The 21,202-nt window shown below is 34.9% G+C and overlaps 4 protein-coding genes across 6 annotated transcripts; 2 read left to right on the top strand and 2 right to left on the bottom strand.

Annotated features, from left to right (window-relative positions):
- Window positions 1-1,311: 1,311 nt before the first annotated feature.
- Window positions 1,312-3,437, bottom strand: LOC122523626 (vesicle-associated membrane protein 7). Its single transcript, XM_043645506.1, has 6 exons — window positions 3,028-3,437; window positions 2,453-2,664; window positions 2,223-2,360; window positions 1,994-2,152; window positions 1,834-1,926; window positions 1,312-1,749 (listed from the first exon to the last, which is right to left on the bottom strand). The coding sequence occupies exons 2-6, from the start codon at window positions 2,654-2,656 to the stop codon at window positions 1,681-1,683; spliced, it is 663 nt and encodes a 220-aa protein (XP_043501441.1). The 5' UTR covers window positions 2,657-2,664; window positions 3,028-3,437; the 3' UTR covers window positions 1,312-1,680.
- Window positions 3,438-3,444: 7 nt separating this feature from the next.
- Window positions 3,445-4,319, top strand: LOC122523627 (peptidyl-prolyl cis-trans isomerase-like). The gene is made up of 2 exons (XM_043645507.1): window positions 3,445-3,539; window positions 3,738-4,319. The coding sequence occupies exon 2, from the start codon at window positions 3,776-3,778 to the stop codon at window positions 4,268-4,270; it is 495 nt and encodes a 164-aa protein (XP_043501442.1). The 5' UTR covers window positions 3,445-3,539; window positions 3,738-3,775; the 3' UTR covers window positions 4,271-4,319.
- A 350-nt stretch (window positions 4,320-4,669) lies between these two features.
- Window positions 4,670-10,840, bottom strand: LOC122523625 (sodium/potassium/calcium exchanger 4-like). Of its 2 annotated transcripts, XM_043645505.1 has the most exons (9): window positions 8,122-8,275; window positions 6,766-6,990; window positions 6,468-6,655; window positions 6,208-6,355; window positions 5,972-6,073; window positions 5,832-5,888; window positions 5,535-5,744; window positions 5,317-5,418; window positions 4,670-5,213 (listed from the first exon to the last, which is right to left on the bottom strand). In XM_043645505.1, exons 1-9 carry the CDS (start codon window positions 8,258-8,260, stop codon window positions 4,879-4,881), a joined length of 1,506 nt encoding a protein of 501 aa, XP_043501440.1. In that variant the 5' UTR covers window positions 8,261-8,275; the 3' UTR covers window positions 4,670-4,878. The 2 variants fall into 2 exon arrangements, with proteins under 2 accessions (XP_043501440.1, XP_043501439.1); XM_043645504.1 differs by lacking the exons at window positions 4,670-5,213; window positions 8,122-8,275 and adding exons at window positions 10,512-10,558; window positions 10,638-10,840 and having other exon boundaries at window positions 5,259-5,744.
- Window positions 10,783-20,879, top strand: LOC122523623 (sodium/potassium/calcium exchanger 3). Of its 2 annotated transcripts, XM_043645497.1 has the most exons (9): window positions 11,584-11,834; window positions 12,071-12,168; window positions 17,878-18,051; window positions 18,168-18,355; window positions 18,437-18,674; window positions 18,762-18,893; window positions 18,966-19,181; window positions 19,269-19,370; window positions 19,701-20,879. In XM_043645497.1, the coding sequence occupies exons 2-9, from the start codon at window positions 12,129-12,131 to the stop codon at window positions 20,042-20,044; spliced, it is 1,434 nt and encodes a 477-aa protein (XP_043501432.1). In that variant the 5' UTR covers window positions 11,584-11,834; window positions 12,071-12,128; the 3' UTR covers window positions 20,045-20,879. The 2 variants fall into 2 exon arrangements, with proteins under 2 accessions (XP_043501433.1, XP_043501432.1); XM_043645498.1 differs by lacking the exons at window positions 11,584-11,834; window positions 12,071-12,168 and adding an exon at window positions 10,783-10,863.
- The last annotated feature ends 323 nt before the right edge of the window (window positions 20,880-21,202 follow it).

Genomic DNA, 21,202 nt, shown 5'->3' with positions numbered 1-21,202 from the left:
TCTCTGTTTTGTATTTCCGCATTCACCGAGCCTTATCTTATAAGAAATAAGAAGACTCGTAAACAACTAACTCTTCTCGTACGATTGTTTTGAAAAAAAGAAAACTAATCGACGAGATGTAACTATTAAAGTAAAATCGGCGTTATCGGTACACGCGTAAAGTCGTATCGCGGGAGACGACGACACTTATTTGGCAGGCAGCAACCCCCCGAAGGGCGCGCCACGCGACCCATCGACATCCTCCGCGAAAGCCGACCGAAAGCCGACCGAAAGCCGACGACGAGCGAGCTCCTGCCGCCGATGGCCCGGGCGTCCGTTCCGACGACAGCGCCCGGCACGCCACCACCCGACATACACGCCGCCACCCTCTGATTCGACGCGCTCAACCCCCACCACTCTCTACTACACCCATCTCTTACTCCCCCCACCTTCAATCTATCTTTCCCGCTCCCTCTCGCTCTCCTATTCCAGGATCGTACCTACTTTTCCTTACTTTTTCCTTTTTTATTATAAATTTCACTTTCTTTTTTTTTTTTTTACTAATATTTCCATAGTAAATTGTACAAAAACAATACATTATGCAGTTAATAACACAACACTTTTGATTCATCCTAATATTTTTGATTTTATATATTTGCATATGTATATATGTATGTATGTATGAATATGCATGTGGATGGATGATATGTGAAAGGAAATGAACAAACGAGAGAGCATGCGCAGATAAGTAATTTTCAGGAAACACAAGGGGGTGCCCACGGAAAGCATCTCGTAGCTCTTCTCGCGGAAACTTAATGCGACTAATGGCGTGGAAAAAAGCCGAACGAACGACCGATAAATTACCATCGTAATTCTATAGAAAATCTAGCCAAATAAAAATCGATGAGACTAGCAGAACAAAAAAGTTGGCATAGAACGACAAAAGCAGAAAAAAATGAGTTACTCGAGTGAGCCACTATAGTGGCTCATCGACCTGGAAAAAATATTCGCAAAAGCCACTTTAGTGGCAGGCCGGCTAAGCACCATATCGGTAATAGTAGTGCTCTACTTTTATCTTATCGACCGTCGGTAACGGCAGTTTTCTACCTTTATCTCATCGACCGTCGGTAACGGCAGTTTTCTACCTTTATCTCATCGACCATCGGTAACGACAGTTTTCTACCTTTAAAATATCTACCGTCGATAATAGTAGATTCCTATTTTTAAATTATCGACCACTGTTAATAGCAGTTTCTAGTTTAATCATATTGACCGTCGATAATCTTAATATAAAGTATTACCGACGTAGAGAAAAATAAATTAGATATTTCGTTTCCATTTTCGTATCTTTAAGATTTAAGAATATAATATCCCTGATTGACGATACAAATAATCAATATAATATATAAATTAATCAATTAACTATGCTAAGTTATATGTAAATTATACGAGCATCTCATTATTTCTAAGTATTTATAGTAAGAAACGTTTGTGTCCTTAAAATATAGCAAATAAATATAGAATATATGTATATGTGTATCTATATATAATATTTAGTATGATTTAAAGACGATGCAGTTCACTTTCGTCTTAACAAAGGCCTTCCATATTTGACATCGTTCTTAATCATCCCAAAGTTTTTCTTTATTTCATATGACGTAACGTATTCTAGGCACAGCTTATTCAGATCTTTTCAGGTGTTTAATTTCCAACACACTTTTGCCAACCCAATCCACCACATGCTATTGACACCACAACATAAACCACTACCTGTAACGCAGAATATTTAAAAAACATTTTTTGATTCGTTTCTTTTCCACCTGATAAAAAAGAATGGAATATATGTTAACTTACTATTAAAACCACTCCTATAATGACATAAATTTTAACGTTTTTCCAAAACAATGAGCGTGCCAAGTTCCTACTCGTCTTTCTGAATGTAACAGACTGAAAATATTCTTCCATTAGTATACAAGTTAATTCGATTAAATAATATCATTGAAACGTTACTTACACTCGCAGTTAAATTTTCAGTCTTGTTAATTAAGAGTTCTAATCTTTCTCCACGCATTGCTAAATTGTCTATATTCTTAACCATAATATCTTTTAATTCGTCAAGTTCCCCGTGAACTTTGGATATAGTATCAATGTCCCTGGATTCGCTATAGTGTTTCTACAAAATCAAATACATCATTGTGCTTATAATTAAACGTATTTGAATTAGAAAAATGTATAAATTTTACCATTTCGTTAGCTAAAACTCTACTAAATTCTGTATTCATGGCATAAGCCATGGCAGTTTGAGCTCCCTCTCCATAAACAGTTAAAAATCTGCGTTTTATCTCGTTAAGAAACAGGAATGCTCTGGATCTTTGAAAATCCTGAAAAAGAAAAAACGAAAAAGAATGTAATCTTATAAGTTTTTTTTATTAAAAAACAAATGTATTATTCAAGTGAAATACTTTGTACGTACATCGTCAGTTATACACATGTAAATAAGAGAGTCCTCGCAAATATAATGAAAAAGATAAGGTCCTTGGGAATAAGTCATCTTATTATTTCTAGGTGGTATCTGTGCCAATATTTTTTCCGTAACTTCTTCAAAATTACCGGCACAAGTGGCATGATAGGCGAACACGGTGATTCCTCGAGACACAACGCTATATAAAATAGGCATTTTGTTATCTGAAAAACAAAATCCACAATTAATTTATTTTCAATCCTAACATTGCTCGCAAAACAAGACAAACTAAGAATCTTCATCGTTTATTCTATTATAACAAATGATAAAATACTTTTCAAATCATTAAGATGATTCATGGGATTGAATCATAGTGTCGTAAACAAAGAGATAATTAAACTGATTATATTGTAGATAAAAATTTACATTCTAACATCTTCCTAAATAACCAATCTCAAAATATCATTATAAGATTTATAATTATTATTGCATTTAAGATAGAAATTAGAGTTGAAACGAAATTTGATAATTTTTCATGAATTATTAAACATGGATAAAAGAAATAAATAATAAATATAAAATATTACCTTGATGTATTAAACTAATACGCCCTTATATGTTAAATGATTATGCACTTTGGTTTATTTTATTATCAGTAACAATTGTAACTATATACTTCTCATGACCTGACGTCGTTAAAAGAACACACACAAAACAATGAATTATTTATTATCGATTTATCCAACGTACACAAAATGAAATGGAAACGTCAAAACAGCTTTCTATGTGGTAGAGAAATATGTTCACAATAACGTTTTTTCTATTTTGTTTTTTAACAAGCTGTCATATGCACTTATTTATAAGTGTGCGTGTGCGCGTGATGAACTGGTGGAATAACAGTGGATAAATTACAAAATCATTTGTCAGTATTTTTAGTTTTTCCATGCTGCCAACCTTGGAATATTTCGAGACAAGAGTTTTCGACGTCAACTTCACACCGGACACCGTGTGTACGGAAGCGCCCTCTTAAATCAATAAAAAAACTGTGCCATAAGAGAAGAACGACCGTTACATATCCGTTGCTACACTAGACGAAGAGGTGAGTTCTACGAATTTATAAATTATTATTATCGTAATATATTCAATGAATAAAATAAAATCCATTTCTATCGATAATTCTCGATAAATTGATCAAATTCGATTAATATATTACACAATATATTATTTAATTATTATTTAAGAATTTTAATATATAATATCATCACTCTAATATTTTAACCAATGTTGTCTATCTTAGGTACTCTGTTAATAGTTTTTCTAGTATAAACTAAGAAAATGGGTTTGCCGAAAGTATACTTCGACATAACCGCAGACAAAAAGCCTATTGGTCGTGTAGTTATGGAATTGAGAGCAGATATTGTACCAAAAACAGCTGAGAATTTCCGTGCTCTTTGTACTGGAGAGAAAGGCTTTGGATATAAAGGTAGTACCTTCCATCGTGTTATACCTAACTTCATGTGCCAAGGAGGAGACTTTACAAATCATGATGGCACCGGTGGCAAATCAATTTATGGTGAAAAATTCGAGGATGAAAATTTTGAACTTAAGCACCTCGATTCCGGATTACTTTCCATGGCTAATTCTGGCCCGAACACCAATGGATCACAATTCTTCATAACGACTGCTAGAACTACTTGGTTAGACGATAAGCACGTAGTCTTTGGATCCGTTGTCGAAGGTATGGATGTAATCAAGAGAGTCGAAAGTTTTGGTAGCCAGACCGGCAAGACTCGTCAGAAAATAGTAATTGCTGATTGCGGACAAATTTAAATGACTTCCTTTTACTTACGTTCCAATAAATATTAAATAATAATTTTCACTTTACTGTTTGATCATCATTTATACCAGATCTACATTTAATCGTATTCTCTTTTGAGAATCATTGTCACCGTTTGACATTCTAATAAGAATATTAACACCAAACTATGCGTGATAAATGAGCACTTCCTTTTAATATCTAATAATATCTTTCTTTAATGTTCTTTATTATGTAAAAGATAAATAAATTGCCATATATATATATTATATATTTACACTTCCATGTGTGTATATATGTATATATATATATATACACATCTTTTTGAGTACTTATTGTTAATGAAACATTAATAACAAGTATACGTTTGACTAAAATAGAAAAGGAATTACTTAATAAAAAATACATTCAGATTCATGTGTTAATTCAAAAATAACGAATCGTAATGTACTAAATGGGCATGTTACAAATAATTGACTAGCACCATCGAATCGTTTGTATTTAATACATACATATGTACTTTAAATTACGTTGTCTTTGCATAAGAAGCGTGCACGCGGAAAAGGGAGACAGAAAGAAACAAAAAGAAAGAAATAAACGGGCGCGCACACGATAGTTATCGTCAGTGTTTGCATATAGGTAAATTGACGACGAAAAAGATATTAAGTTCTATGACCGATGCGAATACTAAAAATATGGCGTATGTTATAAGACATGTTATACCTATACCACGATTTAATTTAAATTTGTTACACGCGAGTGAGACGTATAAGACGAATAACGTCGAGAACAATGATACAGAACTATAAACGAGACCTTGTGAATTAATTTTAACGCTATGTTCTCCGGGTATAGTTGGCATTATGGCACTCTTCACGAACCATGGTAATCCTAAGCAAAGTAAGACGTCGAATACGTTCGAACCTATCGAATTACTTATTCCCATGGATCCGAGACCTTAAATAATAACAAACGAAATAATAACACATATAATTATATTCGTATAGTTAATAATATGTCGATATAAACTTTGAATTATCTTGAAACGTTAGTTAATTACCTTGATTTGTTACGATAACGCTAGACACAGCTTCGGGCACGCTCATTCCAGCAGCGAGGAAAGTCAATCCCATTATCGAGTCAGGAATGTTGAATGTATCACCTATGGGTTATTACATAAATATATGTATGGATTTTTATTAATAAACCTTATTGATCTTAATCATATCAATGATATAGGTGTTATTGAGAACAAAATAATGAAATAATAATACCTACCAATAATCGTAATCACCCATCCTACTACGTAAGACGTACTAGCGATCCACATAATGCACATTATGAATGTAAGAGGATACCATGATTTTAATTTGGGTCTCCTGCAATCTGGAATCGTAACGAGCAGTGCCAGATTGATGGGCCACGTTAATAGCCACCATATTTTTTCGCCATTCGAGCTCGGCCAACTTGTCATACTTACGATTTCAACTGTAAATATAACATCAGATCAATTTTCTTGTTCTCATAGGATGAAATTAAGAAATTTTTTTTTTTTTTTTAAATACAAACACTCACGTGCTTCTTCCTCTTCGCTCGTGCCGAAACTCTCGATGTCGACGCTTTTCGCATGCACTGTAAGAACAAATGCAAAAGAAATGGGACATTAAAATTGGATATATTTGTTTAAAATCGTAATAAATTTGTTTTAATCGTACTGTTAGAAAGAAGAGGACTATTTTCGGAAATGTTTTTGTATGGTTTCCTCTTCGACGTGACACGTTTGAGAAATCCACCGATCCTTCCATCGAAACACATGGCTGAAAGGAGACATAGAATTTCAATCGAATCCTGACTAAGGGAATTTGGGGAGGAGGAGGAGGAGGAGGAAGGGGGTGAAATTGTTTCAGAAGGGCTGGGGCTCACGTGTTTCCTATCACGTTTTTCGACTTACCCGAAATGTAAAGGATATAAAATGAAATGAGAATCAAGCCTTCGTACCACTCGACACGACCGTTTCGAAGTGTTATGATCAATAAAAGTACAGTGAAAGCATACGCCAATGTGTCGCGTGTTATGGGCCACCATTCTAGTTGTAATGCCTAAAAATAAAACAACGTTGAGAATGTTTTTTTTTTTCTTTTTAAACGTAATTTTTCATCGATTAGATTATAATAAAGTTGGAGAGAAAACAGATTAATTAAAATTGTAAACCTGTTTAGCAAATAATCCACAACAAGCTGGTACGGCAAGTATGTTGAACACAGCGGAACCAACAATCGTGCCTACACCTAAATCCCCTTCCGTTATGAAAGTTCCAACAACATTGATGAATAATTCTGGACTTGAGCTAGCCGCAGCCATAATAGTTGCACCTGCTACGTCCTCGCTCAATTTCAACTCTAACGAAATTCATTTGAATCGATCATTCAACGATCATTCTTGTTATCCTTTATGATTACAAAAAAAAGAAAAGAAAAGAAAATCTAAATATTCGATAAGCTTTACTCACTCTCGCATATTTTCTTTATCGATGGCACGAAGAAATCGTCGCAGACGATAGCGAGAAGTAAAAAGAGATAAATAGCTATGGCGAAATGAATCGCTATGAAACCCGATTGTCGTTGTACTCGGGTAAATCCATCCGATGGGAATTCGTCAATGGCCGGTGCTGTACAATTCTCTTCTATTATTTCCTGTTGAACGTCCGCAACCGTTTGCAAGAGTCTTCGTAGATCTTCGCGTGAATATGAAAAAAATACATAAAATAAAATTAATTAAAAGAAGAAAAAAAAGAGAGAAAGGAGGGATGATTGGAACAAAATTAAAAAAGAACCACGCGAGTAGAATCGAATATCGATTCCAGGGGTTCTTTTTTTTCGTTCGATGTATAATAATATTATATTCAGTAAAATTTAAAATAATTTCTACGAATCTAACGGGTGTCCCTTTACGATAATTTCATTCGCTTAGAAAATTGTGTTTCCTTTTATTGCTTTTTTCTTTTTCTTTTTTTTTTTTTTTTTAATCTCGTTCCTTCTCAGAAGAAAAAGAGAGAGAGAGAGAGGAAGTTGTACGCGAGGTAATAGAATCTTGAGAAGAGCAAGAGGAGGTTGTCTCTAATTCGATCGAATTAAACCGTACCGGGTAATTCCTCGTCGAGTTGGCAGATTATAAGACAAAATAATCGTCGTAACGTAACGTCGTCCTCTCACGCGACGAGAACTCTCGAGAGATCTTTTTATTCGATAATGCTCGGAATCTCGAACGACTTTCTACGTACGACGTAATTTTTTTTCATATTTAAATTCGATAAGAAGAAAACATTAAAAAACAACAAACAAATTCAACAAATATATCGTCGATTAATATTAATCGATATTTTATATCATATAATTCGTCCACGTTCAGCCAATTAACATTTTCATCCATTTTTTTTCTTTTTTTTTAATTAATTTACTACTACTGTTACTTCATAAAATGTATGCTTTTTCCAAAGCTAATTTTTTCTCATTAAAAATTCGTTTGACGTATGATATATGCATGACTCAGATTAGTAAAAATCTTTTAGCAGACCGAACGAGGAGGGGGTATCTTCTACGAATCTTATTAACAAGATAAAATAAAATAAAATTAAAAAATCGCGTGAAAAAGTTTGGAGAAATAGTTTTAGAAAATGAATATTTGTTGTCAACGCATACGCGTAATTTTCATTAGTAATCTAAATTGTTTCAAATTGAATCAAATTCGAGACTCGTCAAAGCGTTATATAAATTTATATTAAATGTATTACATAACATAGAGCTACGATTGAAAATGAACATTTTATGTGTTTTTTTTTTCTTTCTCTTTGTTATGTCATACTTACGAGTTTTTTTATAACCGGTCAACGATGTTGGATCCTTCGAATTATATCCACCGATACTTACGCAAAGAAAATACATAGCAGGTATGGCTATGACGAATAATATTCTAAATGCTATCATATGTCTGTGTCGTCGCGCCATAACGATTAGTATAGGAAAGTAAATAAAAAAAAAAAGTAAAATAAAAAAATATTTTTTCCTTCGTAAGAAAACTTGAACGAAGTTTAACGAAGAGAGGAAAATCTAGATTTGTTAATAATTGAAAAAAAAACCAAAATAAAAAACAAAATGAAATACTTTTCCTTTTTTTTCTCTTTTTTTTTGTAATCACGACAATAAGTAAGTAAAGCAAGTTAAGAAGATGATTTTTGCAATTCGATCAATCTCAGAAGACGTTCAAATCAATACTGATATCGGTATCAATATCGATATCGAAACATGGCCGTTTTTCTTACGTGTTCGTATTCGAGATAAGATACCAAAGAAAACAATCTTCCCTTCTATCATCGAAGGAAAATTTTGTCTAGCCCTAGAAAACGTCATAAGAGTAACATATTTACGTACATAACTGAATAAACCTGTCATTTCATTAATCCTGTATTATTCCAAAGGTTTACGGTGTTATTTTGTATTTACATTAATGGTAAATATTATACTAGACTATGATAGATATTTATTGCGTTGGCAACAGTGCTTTAAAGTATGATAAAGAACGTGATTTCCCAATGAGTGCTTTGATTTTGAATCAATCGAAAATAAAAAAACAAAAGTTGATTGTTTCAAAGTACAATACGCAATACGACGACGAATTAAATTGAATTTTGTTTTTTTTGTTGAAATTTGTAATTTCTTTTTTTTTGTCCTCTACGCGAATTAAAAATATATTTTTAACTTATGCTAATTATAATTTGATAATATGAATTGCATACGAGTAATAATGAATTAACATACGTAAGAATTATTATGTAAGAAAATAACAAATGATCGTAATCCAGATGTTCGAGTTTCGAGTTTATCGATTAGCTCGTTTCTCGCACGTGAATTTCGCCTAACGATCTTTTTCGAACGTAATAAACGTCGACGGCAATTTTCGTCGTTCGTTTGACGAGTTGTGATTAGGGACGATTAATTATCGTCGATAAAACTACACACGTGACTCATTTATACCGAATCTTCGAGGTACTCGAGAAGCAGCGTGCTATCGATTGGCGAATACGAGAAATTTGCCTCGATCTGTTCTGCGAATCGATTGTTAAGTCATTCAAAATATTAAGACAATAATAACATTGATATTAGACTAACAAAACGAATTTGAATTCGTAATTAAGTACAAAAACGCGATGTAATTTATTAGAGGAATCAAACGTTTAATTTTATATCTTTCATTTTATTGTATTTTATCATAAAATATCATCTCGTACATACTTTTTTTTTTAGATATAAATTAAACCAATTAAGATATAATTTTATTCGCGCACAAATAATTATTATAATATTTTTGCAATATATTTTTTTCATTGACATGAAAAAAAAGCAATTTGAAAAATAACAAATCAAGTTATATGGAAATCTATAAAGTTTGAAAATGATTAAAAAGTTTAACATAATACGAATCTCATAATTTTGGTTATCTTTAGTTTGCAACAAGGACTGTCAACTCGTAAAATAATGTGTACATTATACAATTATTAAAATTACTCAACCATTACACCATTTTAGACTTATCATTATTCCGCAGAAAGCACTCAAATTACTTGGTTATTGTTAATGGAAAAATATCGGCTAATGGCGAGAAAATGAGTTGACTAAAAATAAGATCAATCAGGATGGAAATGGAAGAAACATATTTTCTTACGATTAAACGCGTTACATTCTTTTTCTAATTCTTTTCAAAAATAATACATTTACGAATTTACTAAGAATATTAAAGATCAAACGATGAACCTGAACAGTGATGAATAATTTAAAATTATAATAGATAAAAGATATAAATAATTTTCATTTAAAACTTAAACACGTGATTTACTCGATAAAAGTTAATTTTAAAAGTAACACAATTCATTAAAAAAGAAAATAATTAATAACGATGAAACAATTTTATCAAATAAAATCTTTTATCGAATAATTAAAATCTAGAGATAAATAAATTTAAAATATTCCAATACACACATACACACACACATACAATCGAGAGTAGGGGGGGGAGATTGATAATAAAATAATTCATAAATAATTAAACGTTTACACGCGCATTTCCTCGATACGTAAACAAAAAAACAAAATAATAAAATGTAATAAAATGCAGTAATATAAATGAAGAAATAATAATAAAAAAAAAATAAAAAAGAAATACCGATAATCCGTTATCGATATAAATATATACTTAGTGTACCTGGCACACCTACACCTCGCAAGGTTCGCGAACTCGACGGGGCGATGCTTTTTCATGCGGAAAAAAAATCTTTCGAAACGTACACACACACACACATATGTATATATACACACATATATAACCAACCCATCTAAAGCCACGATTTTCAGCGGACGCGGACGAAGAGCTGAGCCAGAAGCAAAGAGAGACAGAAAAATCCAGAGAGAGAGAAAGAGAGAGAGAGAGAGAGAGAGAGAGAAGAGTAGAGGGAGGGGCGATTCCAACAAACGATGTCGGACTTCGGAGTAGTTGTTAATGTAGTATGTGTGTGACAACGGGATTGACAACATGGATACGTCTGACCTAGGAGGAGGTTGGTGCGAAATATTACTTTTCCAAAATTCGGCAACCACATTGGGGTAGTAGGGATGGTGGTGGTAATTCTCACGAATAAATAGTTCTCCAATCGAATGACGAATTCGAGTTTTTATACGCAATTTCAACAAGAACAACAACAACAACAACGACGACAACAACAACAACATAGGGAGAACAAACTAATAAAAAATAGGGAACTGGTGAAGAACTGGTGAACGAAAATTTTATCCTCTTGATTTTCATCTTCTTCTTTAAATGAATGAGAGAATCACAGAGAGAGAGAGAGAGAGAAAGGGGGTAGGGGGGAGGAAGAGGTAAAAATAATGGTAGAGTGAGAGGAAGTGAAAGGGGTAAAGAGAGAGAGAGAGAGAGAGAGAGAGAGAGATAGATAGATAGATAGAGAGAGGGGGATGAAATAAAGCGTGCAAATGAAATGAGAGGACATAGAAGAGAGAAAGAGAGAGAGAAAGAGAAGTCGACGTTCGAATCACGGCAACGCTAATGCAAAACATCATTTAATACGATAGCGCGTTGTAATCCAGACATTTCCGTTTGTGACGTTTCTCGGTTCGGTCCAGAGATGTGGACGAGATAGTATAGTACTCGAAAAGAGATATTATAGAAAGAGAACGGGTAGTTGCAACAACGACTACGACGACGTTGACGACGTTGACGACGTTGACGACGACAGCAACGCCAGAAATCGCGGTATTTAACGTCGTTAAAATCGTTCGTGCGTTCATATACACGGGTTTAAGTTCGATAGTGCGCAACATCTGCCAATCAAAAAGAAGATTTTACTTTGTTGTTGTTGTTTATTGTTGTTGTTGTTGTTGTTGTTGTTGTTGTTATTTTTTTTTTTTTTTTTCTCGCGCGCGAGAGAGTAATACGCGGTATGAGAATCGATCGGTTCATTGAAAAACGATCGAAAAATGACGCTAAATCGATCACGAGAGGATCCTTCTTGTTAGTGAGAAGAAAAAGTATCTGACGATATATATATATATATATGTATATTGAGAAAAAATATAATGATAATTATTATTATTATTGTATAGCTCTCGTAAAAAATAGTCCACATCATCTCGTCTCGTTTTTTTTTAAATAGTATTATTATAATAATAATAATATATATATACATATTATTATTATTTTATAATTCGGTGATTTATATATTTTATAATCATTTATTATATTGTTAGAGATTTTCTATTCGTATGATCGTCTAACCGATAGGAAGAATATGCTTTGCTGGAAATCATGTCGAATTTTACGAGGATAACTCATTCCTGGTCTAACGGTAAGATCGATTATTCACCCTTCTTCTCTCTCTCTCTCTCTCTCTCATCTACCTATCTTTCTTTTTTCTTAGATCTGTTTTAGATTCGTATTATTTTTTATCTTCTTCAAAATTTGAACGTTTCAAATTTGAACGACCCAACCACGATACGTTTTATTACAATTTGTTTTTTTTTCTTTCTTATTAACACGTGCGCATCAAATTATTTTAATTTATAAACTTTCCTCGCTCTTCACTTTTACAAACGATTTTGTTGTTTTTGTTTTCATTGAAAAGAGAGAAAGATTAAAGGGAAAAAGAGAGAGAGAGAGAGAGAGAGAGTTATCAGGATCTTTTGAAATGTTCCATTTTCATATACTACCTTTTAATCTCTCAATTACTGCGATTCTAATGCAAAAGAAGAACTTTGAAAGATTTTCACTCGGAATCGTTCGTTCTAATTTTCATCAAACTTATCTCGATCCGTACTCTTCAATTTCTCAATTTTAAGTATACTTCTAGTGGTTCCTCTATTTACGTGTGGGTGGGGGGGGGGAGAAGGAGGGAGTAGTTCTACCTCGCGTAAGACGGTTCCTTTGTTTGAAAAATGAAATTTATCCATCGTGAGATTGAGGAATCACAAAGTTGACGAGGACAATGGAAAGAGATAAATCGATATCCTTCGGAAAAATGATTTCAAACGGTGTTTCCTCTGGCAAACGCAAAATGATCAAAGACGGATCAAAGAGAAATATTGTTTCCTTTGAGGAGGACTTTTCTTTTTTTTTTTTTATCGAACTACACGTACTATCTATCTACTAAACCTTTTTTTATCTTCAACTAAAATCTATTTTTATCAAATATCACTATCGATATCTAATTTATTTATCATAAAATTTAAAAAATATATATTTTTCTTTTAATGCTTATAACATTAAACAGACAGAGAAAGGAGAGAGAAATCAAAAGAAAGAAAGAGAGAGAGAGAGAGAAATAAATAAATAAAGACAGACAGACAGACAGAAATAGAGAAACGAGACAAGAATCTCGAGATACCTCTGGTCGGGAAAAGCGCAAAAGTGTAACTTGAATCCATAACGCAAATCTATTTCTCGGTGGTATAACTTAACGCGGGTTTAAGTATATCAGATTTACCGCATCTCTAGGGTTTTATCGTTTTCTGTGATTTTTTCTTTTTTTTTTCTTTTTTTTTTTACGAACTACCCCATGATCTCTGTACGTTTTACACGCGATATTTTTACGTATCGATCGTCAAATTCTAAAGTGAGTTTCACTTTTACGATATAATACATATAAAAACGTAATAGACTCTTCGCTAGAAGTGAAGAAGATTAACAAGAGTTATAAAAACTCGTGTTCCCATTTCGTTGTTTCGCGGCCGTGAAGAAAAATAAATCTTTGACTAAAAGAGAAAAGAAAAAAAGAAAAATTAAAAAAGAAACCAAGGAAAACACCGAGAGATGTTAAAGAAAATAAATAGCATAGGTGAATATTATAGAATGAACCCAAAAAAGAAAATTCGTATTTTATTTATCGCGATTGAAACTTCACTTTGAAATCGTATAATCAATCCTTTCCTTGTTAACTTTATTTTGAAAATATTAATTTAAAAAAAAAGATTCACCCTAACTAACAGTCCGACGACGACGACGACGAGGAGAAATTTTTAGTTGGTGACACTACAAACAAACAAAAAAATAAATAATACAACAGTTGTGTAGTAAATAATACCACCATATTTTTGATGATAATGATACAGGTTGAATTATATCGAAACGATGGGCGGCATCGGTAAAAAGAAAATACGTTGACGACGACGAAGACGACGACGAAGACGAAGACGAAGAAGTTGGCGGGGGGGTGGTGGTGTCATTAGCGTATTAACCCGGCGATCGTTCTCTAAGGGGCCCCACTTACGTGGCCTTAAGCGCGAATTAAGTACTCTTAATAATTACCTAAGCTAGATAAAAATCAATTAGAGTTTAACCGGCTGGGCAAGGGGTCGGAGGGGGGAGGTGTGGGGGGCGGCAGGGGGCAAAGGTTTTCATTCCTCGCTCTTTTCTGACCCCTCGTTTCTTCAAACTATTGTATTGTACATATCGTTGCTTCACTTTATTCTTTCCCCCCTCCTCTCGCTCCCCTACCCCCTTCCCCCTACTCCTACTTCTACTCCTACTCCTCCTCCTCCTCCTCCTCTTCTTCTTCTTCTTCTTCTTCTTCATATTCTTATAATCTTCTTCTTCTTCTTCTTCTTCTTCTTCTTAGTCTTCATCTTATAATCTTCTTTTTTTTTTTTTTTTTTTCTTTTTTTCTTTTTTTCTTTTCTATTTGAGATAGAAAGAGAGAAAGAAATGATTCCGGTCTTCGGTCAGCGATCGACCCTCGAGACCGGCCGAGTTGTCCAGTCGCGTTATATCTAGTTTATACGACGTACATTAGGCATGAATGGCATCTACTCTGGCCAGTTGAATGAGAGCAATTTAACTTCTTTAGGTTGCTTAATCGGTAGGAAGTCACATCAACCACATAGCTGTATAACCGGTACGAGTCACCAATACACCCACCACATTCTACACGCTACCACTGCGTTAGCCTTACGGCTGGGGAGTAAAAGGCACGGATAGAAGAAAAGAGATAGGATTCTTTCCTTTTTTTTTTTCTTTTCCTTTTTTTTCTTTTAACCCAAAAAATGTTGACTCTGCCGAAGAGATTCGTAGAGAGAGAGAGAGAGAGAGATTTTTTTGTTCTTTTCTTTTAGATATGTTTTATAACGAGATGCGGTATAAGGTATAACATGAGTATCAAATAAAAATGGGAGAAATAATATTAATAATAATAATAATAATAAGAATAATATACTGGAAAAGAAATATGAGATTACCGTACTTGAAAATACAGAGAGAGAGAGAGAGAAGAGAGAAAATGAGCTTTTAATTTTATTTTTCCAAATAAGTTTTATACAACGAGAGGATGTTGTATCTGGGTATTATAGGAAAAAAAAAGAAATTAAAATAATAATATACCTACTCGGAAAGAATGATTTTTCTCTTTTAAATTAAAGAAAAGAAAGATCCTTTTCTCTCATCTCAAATAAGTTTTTGCAAAAGCAAATGAGAGACGGCTTTATTTAAAGTATCTGGAAAATAAGGGTAGAAAATAACGTATAAATATTGTTTAATGTGATTCTATGTTTTCTACACCTTCTTTCTTTCTCTCTCTCTCTCTCTCTCTTTATCTCACTATCCGTGTCTCTCTCTTGTTCCTCGTACGTTCCTATAATTGATTGCTCTTCACAATGTACCAGTTGAGCGATCCTAAGGTTGTACTAATCCAGAATACTTAATAAAGATTCTATCCATTTCTATTTCTAGTTTCTAAGCCTCTAATATCCGGTTTGAAAACTTAACCGGAGATTAGAGCATTCCTTCGAGAAAAAGGAAAAAAAAAAAAAAAGAAAGAAGATAAAAGATCGAAGGTGTTTTAGATGGATGAGAGGAGCATTTCATTCGCGTTCGAGAAAGGAAAAATAAATCTTTGCAAAGATATAACCCTCCCCCACCCCCACCTCGAGAATACACCTCGCGTATCGAATTATACTCGTAGGAATTGAAAAAAAAAAAAATAAATCAATGCTAATCTAACGAGCTACAGTTCGTTATTTTTTTATAACGAACGCCCCCACTCCCACCCCCACCCCCGTTCCCTTCGTGCGCGTGTGCGTGTTTTATTGAGGATTATAATTTATTTAGTAATTTTTCATTTAATTATAGACGAGACCCTTGACAGAGGGAACGAGGAAGGAAAGGGCCGAGGGAGGAGGGGGGAGAGGGTGGGTGGTTCTCGAAACGGATTTACAACACAAAATAGAGATCTTAATCCATTGGTATAAATTCGCACAGACACCAATCGACCAACCGGCCGGCCAATTGACCCCTGCAAATTAAAATAGCCCGAGAGAGATGCGCGCGCGCGTGTTCCGACATTTTTTGTGTCCCATTTGCGCTACGTTGTGCTACGCGCATGCGAACGAACTCCCGTATGCACGTGTCATGCTATGATATATCCTCTTTTGTACTCGCTTATTTATTTATAATGATCTCCCCTCCTCCTCCTCCTCCTTCACCACTAAGAGAAAAAGAAAAAGGTACTACGAAAAAAGAAACGAGAAAAAAAAAATTAGATACAAAGAGAAAAGGAAAAAGGAAGAAGTTACAGAGAGAGAAAGAAAGAGAGAGATTAAATCTAACCACATTAGATTTCATTCCCTTTTGTCGTTTCATTAAAAATCAACAAATTAACTCTGGTACGATCCTTTGTCCTATATATATCGTTATTCATCATTCGTAAGAACTAAAATTACTATTACTAATGGGCATAGGTTGGGGCACGATCTTTCGTCGTTTCCAACATTTCTAAGGAGACGTGCGAATAAATGTGTCGTCAAATAAACCTCTCCCGTTAGCTCTTATTGTTTAAACACAATCTAAAATGGCAGATCCCTCCCACCTCCTCCCCCCCCATCAACCCGAACCGTCAAAGTGGCTTTTCTCACGTAGTTGTTTGCCAAATAATTCCACGACACGCAGCTTTCGTAAAATTGAACTAATGACTGACCTTAACGAGACGTTTCCTACTTGGCGTATCACCGTCTTAAAACGCTACACGATGGACAACTCGATGACCGCGTACAACACCGTTTCTTCGACGTGTTTGCACACCGTCATCATCGTACCTTACAGATCCAAGCTAAAATGCTTCTGCTAAGCTTTACAAACGAGATCTCATTCTCATTCTCTATTTGTTTTGAAATCAATTCGAAATTAAAGGCACGTTCTCATCTTTGTACTCGTTGAAACAATTCGATAGGATGATAGGCATGATCGTGATAAATTATTATTCTTATTTGTCTATTTGAAAATAATCATAATAATAATTGAATACAATCCCGATAACACACGCACACATACACACACAGACACAGATATAGTTTTTTTTTCAGTCGTTCTTTCACGTTAGAGATCTCTGACGCGTTTCCCGTGGCTGTTACGTAACTCAAAGTACAACGTGTATTTTACGGCAGTAGCAAGTATGGAGGGTGTGGAACATCCGTTCGTTTTCCGTTACCGTACAGACGATGATGATAATAATTACAAGTAGGCTACAATACGATTTAAACGGCTCGTGCTGCTGCTCACTGCTCGCTACTCCTGTCCGACGACCTAACACGAAACTCACGCTGGACTCGTAACTTTTGACTCGGCCAATCGATCATTACACGTTAATACGATTTCCCCAGATATTCCAAGAACCCTACTCGAATGTGATCTAACTTGGGTATAAGTACTTACATCCATCTAATATCGCAGGGAATTCAACTTGAAACAAATGCACGTGCATTTCTAACGTTACTCGAGATTTGAACGATTATCGAATTTCAAGATCATCATCGCGCATATCTCATAGATTATAATTTCATTACCATAACGAGTATCTCGAATTTCGAGGAAAAAATTCGATGAACGATATCGTAATACGTTGTAATACTTAATTTCTCTTTCATAATTGGTATTTCATTTTACACGATAAAATACTCGTCAAGGTATAGGAAATATAAAAGGGAGTGAGGAATAGGAATAGCGCAGGGGTTATCTTTCACGGCTCAGTTGTTAAATCCAAGAGAGAAAAGACGGGTTGTGTTGTTTGTTGCAGGTATAAATTGCACGCCACCTGCGATAGAAGATTTTCCACATGATCTGTTTGACGAGGCACAGAGGCAAGGCGGTGCCGTCGTTGTCCACGTAATAGTCTCCCTTTATCTATTTATCGCTTTAGCAGTCGTATGCGATAAATTCTTTGTACCTGCGGTAGAAAAAATATGTCACGGTAGGTAACGATCGTTCGATCGAACATTTAACCATATCAACGGCCAAATATTCGAATTATTCTTCTTACGAACGTGTCCTCTCTCTCTTCTCCTTTTATTTATGTCAATTTGGTAGCACTGTCGATGTCAAAAGACGTAGCTGGTGCGACGTTCATGGCGGCCGCGACGTCCGCACCGGAATTGTTCGTCAACGCGATCGGTACTTTCATTACCGAAGGTGACATCGGAGTTGGAACCATCGTCGGATCGGCGGTGTTCAATATTCTTGCCGTTCCTGCCTGCTGCGGGATCGGTGCAGGAATGGTAAGCAACCGAAAAAATCTTCACATATTTCATCGTCGCGCAATACAATATCTTTCTCTTTTTATTTCGAATCTGGTTCAGGTTGTACCATTAGATTGGTGGCCCGTTAGCAGGGATTGTTTAGCCTACGGTGTAACCGTCGCCATTTTAATATGCATCATACACGACGAACGCGTCGAGTGGTACGAGGCACTTACCCTGGTTCTACTCTACATAGTTTACATTGCTGTCATGTATTGGGATAAATCATTTCAACGGTGTACGAGATTTCGCACTAACAACGATCAATTCTCGTCGGCCGACTGTCGCATCGCAACCGGTAAATAATACTAAATTGCTAATGGGAATTATTTTTAATAACTCGTCTGAAACGTGACATTTTTGAAATCTTAATGTTGTATCGCAGATGCCGATGAGATTCATTTACCCAGACCCGATAAGTTGCAATCGTCTGGCGATCGAGTCGAACAAATAGCAACGATAGATGTCCCGCTTCAAAATGGTGGGACCAAAGCACAGGAGGAAAATCCTGAACCGAGTAAGACGAATTAAATCTAATTTTTAAATACGTTCGACGATATAACGTCTATGATTTTGACGAATATTTCAGATTACGAGTACGAGTTATTGGTTTGGCCTGCACGTGGCGGATGGATCAGAAAGACAGCTTGGATTATGACTTGGCCGATTCACCTAATATTCATGTGCACGATACCGGATTGCGAGAAGCCGCGATTTAAAAATTGGTTCCCTGTTACGTTCCTAATGTGTATCATTTGGATCGGTTCGTTGAGTTACGTAGTAGCGTGGATGATCACGATTATCGGTGAGAATTATGATTAAGAATTATGATCGTTGGAGTACAAAGATTTTCACAACTGACGAGATTCGATTCGATACGTCATTATTTCAGGCGATACACTGAAGATACCAGACTCGGTAATGGGTATTACGTTCCTCGCGGCTGGTACCAGTGTACCGGAAGCAGTCTCAAGCGTGATCGTCGCGAAACAAGGTAAAATAAGAAAATCAATAATAATTTTGTTTGGATAAAAAGACATTTGAACAAAAAAAAAAAAAAACAGAAAAATCAAATCAATCGGCGAAAAATAATATATGTATTTGGAGTCCGGTTTTTAACTTTAGATACGAAAATTCTCGAAAGAAATATATTCGATATCCAACTTGGTAAGTTGCCATTTCGTCGGAATCTTTTTTAACGTAAGAAAAATCTACGATGCAAGGACACATCTTTCACAATCGTGCTTTACATCTATATATATATATATAAGTTTGATTTATTCGAGTAAAATAATAATCATCATTGTTGTTTTTCGTGTTGCAGGACACGGCTCGATGGGAATAAGCAATTCGATCGGTTCTAACACGTTCGACATACTCCTATGTTTGGGACTACCATGGTTAATAAAATCATCGTTTTCGCCCACGCAACCGGGGAAACATTACATCAGCATAAATTCCGGTGGTTTAGAGTACAGCGCCATATCACTGTTATCGACGTTAATGTTACTCTACATCGCCTTCGCCTCGAATAAGTTTCAACTAGATCGAAAAGTAGGCCGAGCCTGTTTGTGTATGTACGCGGTTTTCCTGATATTGGCATCGTTGATAGAGCTCAACGTATTCTTCACGGTTAATTTGCCAACTTGTCAGAGGACGGTCAAATGATCGGCGACCATCTAAGGATGAACGGAGATTGGACGATCCTCCGAGTACACGATTATTAACAACAACGTTCAAAGTTCCGCGGGTTACTCTCTTTAATATCGCCAGATACGAGACATTCGTGTGCGATATATGATTAATAATCGTAATCGAGGGAGTGCTTATTTTTACCCCTCACCCCCAACCCCAAACCACCCCCATATACAGTGTTGTCACGTGGTCTCACCGTGCGTATACCTTTTTTTTTTCTAATATCGCCGTGATTATAAACGTTGTATACGGTTGCGCATATTCTTCTCTCTCTCTTTATCATCATTTTCTTTCTCTTTTTTCTCTAATTACCGTTATATATACTTTTGTCGGATATACATTAACGAGTTTTAAGTTTATATTACTTTTTAACAACAACCATCACCACACTACCACCGCTATCGCTATACATTTTCTATCTTCGTTTTTATTTTACATATTTTCATGTATTACCCATTTGTAATCTCATTTTTTCTCTCTCTCTCTCTTTCTTTTCCTCCCTCTATTTCTTTTTCTCTATCCCATTTAAAACATCGTTCCGATATATTCTTGTTATTCTCCGCGTTATATTCACGGCGCTTTTTGTAAACAACGGCAAGAAAGGAAAACATGCGAACGCAGTTTTAGACGATCCTCGAAGTGCCGCCCGTTAAATGGGCGAACAGCTAATTCCGACCAAAGTTTTAGAAAGTAAGATTTGTTAAGATATGTAACGTAAACTAATCGTAAGGAATCTCGAAAGCAGCTCTCTTCATCGTTTTTATCATCCTTTTTATTATATTTTCTTATTTTATCGGTCTCTTTAAAAGAAAAAAAAAAAAGAAACAAAAGAAAGAAAAAAAACCAATATGGCGAATATTTTGCAGCATTAGTCAATCAACGACCGGCGTTTCCCCACGGTCCACGAGAAGAGTCGTCGTTTGATTTTTTTTTCTTTTTTAATAAATAAAACTTCGAATAAATAAATTAAAAAAAAAGAAATAAGATAATAGAGGAAAATTGAAGAGAAAGCTTTTTTGATAGAATCGATTTTACCATTCTCGCGTTATAGGACAGAACGAGAGCATGTAAAAGACTGCCGCTTCTATAAACGACGTTTAGTTGATACATATGCATACATATACCATATAA

Source organism: Polistes fuscatus, unplaced genomic scaffold (genome assembly GCF_010416935.1).
Source record: "Polistes fuscatus isolate 324 unplaced genomic scaffold, CU_Pfus_HIC Scaffold6, whole genome shotgun sequence".
NCBI classification, from domain to species: domain Eukaryota; kingdom Metazoa; phylum Arthropoda; class Insecta; order Hymenoptera; family Vespidae; genus Polistes; species Polistes fuscatus.
This window is presented reverse-complemented; position numbering and strand designations above follow the sequence as displayed.